Source organism: Wolffia australiana, chromosome 4 (genome assembly GCF_029677425.1).
Source record: "Wolffia australiana isolate 7733 chromosome 4, ASM2967742v1".
Lineage (NCBI taxonomy): Eukaryota > Viridiplantae > Streptophyta > Magnoliopsida > Alismatales > Araceae > Wolffia > Wolffia australiana.
In genome coordinates, this window is record NC_135838.1 from 21,113,024 (window position 1) to 21,120,344 (window position 7,321).

General features: G+C 38.7%; 1 protein-coding gene across 1 annotated transcript; it reads left to right on the forward strand.

The window, feature by feature from the left end:
• Nucleotides 1-5,132: 5,132 nt before the first annotated feature.
• LOC144702346 (heterogeneous nuclear ribonucleoprotein 1-like) lies at nucleotides 5,133-7,027 on the forward strand. Its single transcript, XM_078574355.1, has 3 exons — nucleotides 5,133-5,730; nucleotides 5,864-6,707; nucleotides 6,801-7,027. Exons 1-2 carry the CDS (start codon nucleotides 5,416-5,418, stop codon nucleotides 6,704-6,706), a joined length of 1,158 nt encoding a protein of 385 aa, XP_078430481.1. The 5' UTR covers nucleotides 5,133-5,415; the 3' UTR covers nucleotide 6,707; nucleotides 6,801-7,027.
• Nucleotides 7,028-7,321: the final 294 nt, after the last annotated feature.

Below are 7,321 nucleotides of genomic sequence, written 5' to 3' on the forward strand. Positions count from 1 at the left end.
TAGAAATTTTACATGTTATTTTTATTTTTATCATATTTCATCTCTTTATTTATATTATTTTTAGTATTCAGATTATCTTTGTGTACTGTATGGTCTATCTTTACATCTAAATATGAAATAGTTAGCATTTAAAGATAATTAGTTAATATACATGATTTTAACCCAATAAAAGTCAAATAAATCCATTCAAGTATGAGGGGAACTTCTTACATTTGGATTATTAACAATATCTCCTTTTATTTAGTTAGGTAACAGCTTCTCCTTGTATTTGGAGATTTCTAAACTATATTATCATCATGCATTACATGCTCGATGTGGTAGTCTAGATCATGCATTTATCATAAACTCGAAAAGATAGGATCCTCCCATGCTTTTTTGGAGCTGAAAAGGTAAAAAATGCAATTTTAAGTAAATGTTAGAAGTGGGATACATTTGAGTACATGATTAAATTATATGAATAAATATTTACTTTCATATTATTTACATAGTGGTTAAACTACCGAGAAACTAATAAATATATCAATAAATTAATCTATAAATAGAATAAATCCTAGATAGATCCTATCTCGATAGATCCTATCTCGAACCCTATCTAGATAACTAGATAGATCCTATCTCGAACCCTGAAAGGATTAATCTAAAGATATCAAATTAACATAACCAATCTGTATTACACACAATAATATGGTATCCATGTTCTCCAAGTTCAATTTATTCAATGTGTAGGATGAAATTTTGATTTATTATATTGAGGGAGAATTCAAGGTCCATGAATTTTCTTGACAATGTCATAGTTAATGTTTTGGTATTCAAAATCTATAAGCCCGAAGTTGCATGAAGTGCGTTGCTCAATATAATTTGACTGGGTTAAATCATGGTCAACCATAGAAACATATATCAACAATCTCCCAAATTCCAACCATGAATAAACAAAACAATTTGAACTTGAATTAACTGAGCCATCACTCTACAGCTTCATTGTAACTTGGAGATGATTTTTGACCATACAATCAAAGGGTGAGACTTTCAAATTCAAAAATTAATTTCTTGTGACATTAGTAAACATATATATATATATATGCACTTGTAGTAGTATTTTTATCAATTAAGCTTTAACTCACCAACAAAATTATGTTAAATAAAATTATTTCTAATTTCATGATCAATGAGAGAATCTTTAAAATATTTAATAAAGCCAGTGCAATGCAGTAAAAAGACCTAGTTTGAGATGTATGGACATAATTTCTAGTTACACAAAAATTTTCTGAAATTTTTTTCAGGGGTCTAATTTTGAATAATTACTAGGTTACTGATAACATCAAATTATATCATTAAAATTTTGTTTTTATACTTCTTTTTTACCACATTTTTTGTAGATTTAAGTATCATTATTCACCAATTTAAAGATAAAATGAGAAATTTATGATTTATTTTCCTAAGCTCTTTTTTCATATATTTTTTTATTTTTTTAGACTAATCCCACTTAACTCAGTCAAATGGATTTCTCACATCTTCTTGGAGTTTATTTGAAGAGCAAGACTTAGGTAACTACAATGGCGAATTTGATGTACCAATGGGAGAAAAGGAGAAACCTAACCCATCTCATTGATAATAAAAAGAGGCCAAATACACGAGAAGCCCACCCTAGAATGCCATTAAACCTCCTTAAGGACCAATTCAACGAAAAAAAATAATTGTGGAACTAACCCGCAATTTGAACTTGAAGGGCGTGTTTTCAAATCCTAGGAGGGAATGTGGACCCAGTCTGGAAATCAAGTAATCTTAGCCCTCCAAACCCGTGGAATTAAATCCATTGGTTGGGAGAGTTAGAGCACTTCTATTTAATCTCTTCTCCCAATTTGTTGTTTGTATCTCTTCTTGGATTTATGATCCTAACTTGTTGAAAGCCTAGTGCATCAGATTTCTTTCATCCCCATTCTTCTTCTACAAGATTTTGGGATAGATGGTTCAAGGATGATCAAGATTCTCGGAGAAAGAGCACCACTTGTCCCTTGGGTAAAATGACAAGAGGGTTTGTATGATTTCCTGAATGTTCTAGTTTCATTTTCTCAAAATTTTCTCTTTAAAACATTTCAGTGGATAGCCTAGACTTCAGACATTCCAATGCATCAAATGGCACTGAAAATCTCCTCCTGTATAAAAGTTACAGCATGTTTAGTCCAATACATGTTGGTGCCCAATTCTCATGCATGGTAGAGACTATCAAGGGCCACGACGCTGCCCAAAACATTGTGAATGAATCATAAGAACCTATGTTCCTTATATAATTTTCCCCTTGTTTATGTGGTTTCTCCCTAGGGGCCATATGAAGAGATATTGCTTTGTAATTAAAAAGGGTTATCCATTAAAAACCTATTAATATGGTTACTTTAGATATATGTAATTACTCTAGTTATCATATCAACATTCCTGAATATATAAATATATTGCCAAAACTAAACTTGGTCATCATGATCCATCTTCTTGGAATAGCTTTGCATCTTTGGGACTGTCATGACCAATAGAAAATTTTTAAAATATTAGATAACTTTCATAAAATAAAATATATAAAAATCAAGTATCATATGCCATTAATTCAGTTTTACAATATAGGATTTTATGTTATTCATTTGCATTTATCACTAAGGCCTTTAAATGTATATTCTGGTCCTTGAAATGCTGAACGTCATTACTATATGAACATGTTTATCCACTTCTTACTGATTTGAATAATTTTTAAATAATTTTCAACAAAGTGATTCAATAATTAATTTCTCAAAATTTTAAACCAATGGCAAGTCATATTTTAAATTGCATAAGTTCACATACCAATTGCTAAAATGAGAACTTGATAAGTGACAAACCATATATTTGGCTAAAATATGTTTTTAGGTTTCTAATTCATGCAAAAATATAAATAACTTTCCAACTATTTCAGAATGGTAAAAGGTCTAATCCATAGGTTGAAAGTATTGACTGAGTGAATTTTAACTTTGATTTCTATTTTTAAGGATTCATATATTTTTAGGAATTAAATATATTTTATAAGATAAAACTAGTGAATATTAAGTAAAAAGATTATAGAATGGTGATAAGATATTAACCCTATTTAGCATAGTTATCCAATTTTCATAGAATAATTTTGGGACTTTTTGGGAATTTATAGTTAGAAATCCATGTCAATTATAATAAAATACCTGATCCAGCTCTTTGGAAGGGCCATATGACATGTAATAGTGGTGCCATGAATGACGAGATAAGATGAGTATATTGTTGCAGATTGCAAGAGAAATGGATGTGGATGCGCAGCATCGAGCAATAGAGTGGGGCACTGATGCATATTGTACCATCATTGGTGGTGATGGGGATGGAGGCTGATATGCGGCGACAAGCAGTGGTACTGGTGGTGGTGTGCATGATGGTGAAAGCTGGATTATTAATGATGATAACATTACAAAAAGGACAAAGACATCAATCTTAGATAGGAAAAAATTAAACTGACCTCATTGTCACGTGTCCAACAGGTCGAAAGATGCTGTCTCTTCATGAATCTTGATCTGACAGGAGCTCCTTTAATCCTTGACTCTTGGAATGAAAGAATGAACCTAACGCGATTTTGAATGAACAAATCACTCCGCCAATCATGGTTTGGAACAAAAATCTAAGGGTTATTTTTTTAGAAATATGGTGGAGTCTATTTATAGCTCTAAGAGCATGGATGTATAGAGGGGATAAAGAGGAAGGTACCCTCAAAATTTGAGCCCTAAATGCTTAGATCATTTGAAGTATAGTAAAAGTTTTCCTCAACCATCAAATTTTGTCTCTCCTCTATGTATAGTGGAATTCCAGCATGAGATAGTTTTTTTGGAAAAACATTTAAAGAAAAATTAAAATTTATAGTAGAAAAAAAAAATTAAAACATTTAAAGAAATCAAAATTTATTTTTCTGACATAAAAATATTTTCCTTTTAGTTTAATGTCATAGAATTCCATAAAATACCAGTAAATCAAGAAAAATCAAAATATAATTTGAAAATTATAACAAACCCACGAAGTATTTTAATAAATGTAAAAATATATTTTGACTCGTCACATTATTTTCTGTAAGAATATAAAGTAAAAAATTCCACACAAAAAATACTCGAAAAGGAAAACTCAAAAATGGCATTTATAAAATGTAATAAACCCCTAAAAATATTTAAATTCATTCAATAATAGATTTTCTGAGTTATACTTTATTTTGTTTATGAAATTATTTTCAGAAAAATATGTTACTATAAAATCAAGAAAATCAGAACTTCTTTCAAAAAGTGTAATAATTCAAATATTTTAATAAAACATTTTAAATAGATCATGCTATTTTAATAAATTATTTTAAGGCATATATGATCATTTTAATAAACATGAATACATAAAACACATGAAATTACCATTAAATAGATCATGCGACTCGTGATTATCAATATATTTCGTGAAATATTTTGCTCAATGCCATCAAGAGGATTAACGTAGAAAGCTTACTTTTGTCACTGAAGATGACCTCGGGTTATCGGATAGTTTTCAGTCAAGGAAGCCAATTCATAATCACTACTTTAATGAATTTTTGTTGAAGGGGGATCTTCCCACACACTCTGTTCTCTCTCAAAACACCAAAAACGTGATTAAAATCAAGGCTTTTGAATGTAGTTTACATCATCTCCATGTTCAGATTAAAATCAATGCTTATGACTCTCAAAATGGCAATTTGGGGGCTGTGATTTGTAGTTGACCCACTAATCAAGGAAATCCCATCAATGCACATCAGCCGCCAAATAGCTTAATGCAACACAATATAACAAACACAAAATACAACAATATAAATAAGATGGTAAACATGGTAAATGGTGTGCATTCATCCTCATTCCTAGATGCGTGGGTCGTCTTTGACATTTGACAAGACATCCTACAAACCCATCACTAATCCCGCCGCGATGTGCGGCATTCAAGCTCTAGACGACGGGAAAAGCGATAAACTTTTCAAGTCAGCGGCCGTTTCGGAAGTTGTTACTCGAAAGATCGCTCTTTGTTTATCAAAGAAGGGGGGGGGGCTCTTCGATAATTCGATGATCTAAGGAATAAAGCGGCAGAGTCGCATTCCAGGGAAAATCCCGGCGAAGGCGACGTCAGGCTCTGAGAGGAAAGAGAAGATTTTTGGCCAAATCACGGAGCAGATTGACCGAGTCGAACGGCCTCGGATTTAGGGTTTCTGGGGGGGTACTTTAGGGGCGCGGCTGTTCCTGAGCTTCCGCCCTCTCCGCGGGAAACCTTCTCTAAGTCTGGTTTTCTTCTTTACCCCTTCTCGTTCTTCTCCTGCTTCTTCGCTCTCCGTCTTCTCCTCTGCAAAACCCATCTCCCCGTTTTAGGGTTTGGCCCTTCATGGAGTCCGACGCGGCGTCCTCCGCCGAGCCCCCTTCTTCCGACGGCGGTAATGGCGTTCGAGGCCACGGCGAAGGGGACGACGGCGCTTGCGAGCAAGGCAAGCTCTTCGTCGGCGGGATTCCCTGGGAAGCGACGGAGGAAGCTTTGCGAGATTACTTCGGCAAGTACGGCCAAGTAGTGGAAGTCATAGTGATGAAGGACAGAGTCACCGGGAATCCTCGTGGGTTTGGCTTCGTCTCCTTCGTCGATCCCTCCTCCGCCGACATGGCCATTCAAGACGCCTCCGCCAAGCATTCCATCCTTGGAAGGCCGGTGAGTTCGACTTCAGCGATAGATTCGCACCGAAAAGTTTGATTTTTTTTTCGAAGAAAGAACCCTCCTTTCTCGATTATTCTTCGTTTTTCCGGGTTTTACGCGTTCGATTTCATCTGGGTTTTTCTTCCAGGTGGATGTGAAGAGGGCGAAGCCGAGGGGGAACCACTATCAGGCGAGGCCCGGGCTCGACGGCGGCGACGAGCACTTCCCCGAGAAGAGCGGCGCCGACGGCGCCCAGTTCAGCACGAAGAAGATCTTCGTCGGCGGGCTATCGGCGAACCTGACCAAGGACGAGTTCAAAGGCTACTTCGAGAAATTCGGCGCGATAACGGACGTGGTAGTGATGAACGATAACGTGACCCACCGCCCGCGGGGGTTCGGCTTCGTCACATTCGAATCAGAGGACTCGGTCGAACAGGCGGTGCAGCAGACCTTCCAGACCCTCAACGGGAAGACAGTGGAGGTGAAGAGGGCGGTGCCGAAGGACGGGGCCGCCGCCGCGAAAGGCCTGAGCAAGGTCCGAAGCGGCGCCGCCTATGGCCCGCTGATGGGCAACGGCCGAGGACCCTTCTACCAGAGCTACCCGGTGGGCCTGTACTCGCCGGCCGGGCCTCGAATTGGGCTGTACCCAGGCGGCGGAGGCGGCGGCGGCGCCGTCTACCCGCCTTACGGCTACGGCCCTGGAGCTTTCGGCCCTGGCTACTTCTACGGCGGCTATGGGTTCGGCTATGGCGCACCGTATGCCGGCCCGGGGTACCCGCCGGAGAGACGATCTCCGGCGGGCCACTACGCCTTCGGGGTCAACGGCGATCTGGGCAATTCCTTTGAGATGAGAACGGGGCGCGGCAGCGGGGCCTCGGCGGCGGCTTCGGAGTCTTCGGCGGCCGGAGAGACGAACCAGACCGACGTGGATTCTCATGTTCAACGTGTGGCGTCGCAGCTGGGGGCTGCCAGTTTGGATGATCACAGCTGAGGTTGTCTTCTTCCTCTGGACTGAAATTTTGGGCGTTTTTTTGATGGAAGAAGAAGAAGCTTATCACTGAAGTTTTTGTTCTGGTTTTGGGCAGGAATTGGCGCAGAGGGAGAGGTGGAGCGGCGGAGTGGACCTGTTCTTTGTTGCCCGACGGAGTGGTGGCGCTTCCTCTGTTTTCTCTGGTCTGCTGCCGCTTCGTTGAGTGGCCTGACTGACTTGCATCAGTTGGGCTTTTCTGGGCCTGCTGGGTTCTCTCTTTGTGGTCCATATCTGTTTCTCGCTCTTCCTTTCTTCTATCTATATGGATGTTCTCCATCTCCCCACCAGGCCCACGGCTCTCTCTCTCTCTCTCTCTCTCTCTCTCTCTCTCTCTCTCTCTCTCGGCGCCATGGACGACAATGCTTGCATATCATCAACGGGCTCCACAGGCGCACGACCAGCTTCTCTTCTTCTCCTATTCAGAGAAAGAGATGGACAAAGGAGGGCGAGATGGATGTTTTTATTTTTTGATAGGTATATTGATGGATAGATAGATATTAGGTTAGATCTTTGAAGAGAACATATATGAATGCTTTTCTATATTATCATGCTAGCAATTATCCGAGTAAACTGTTT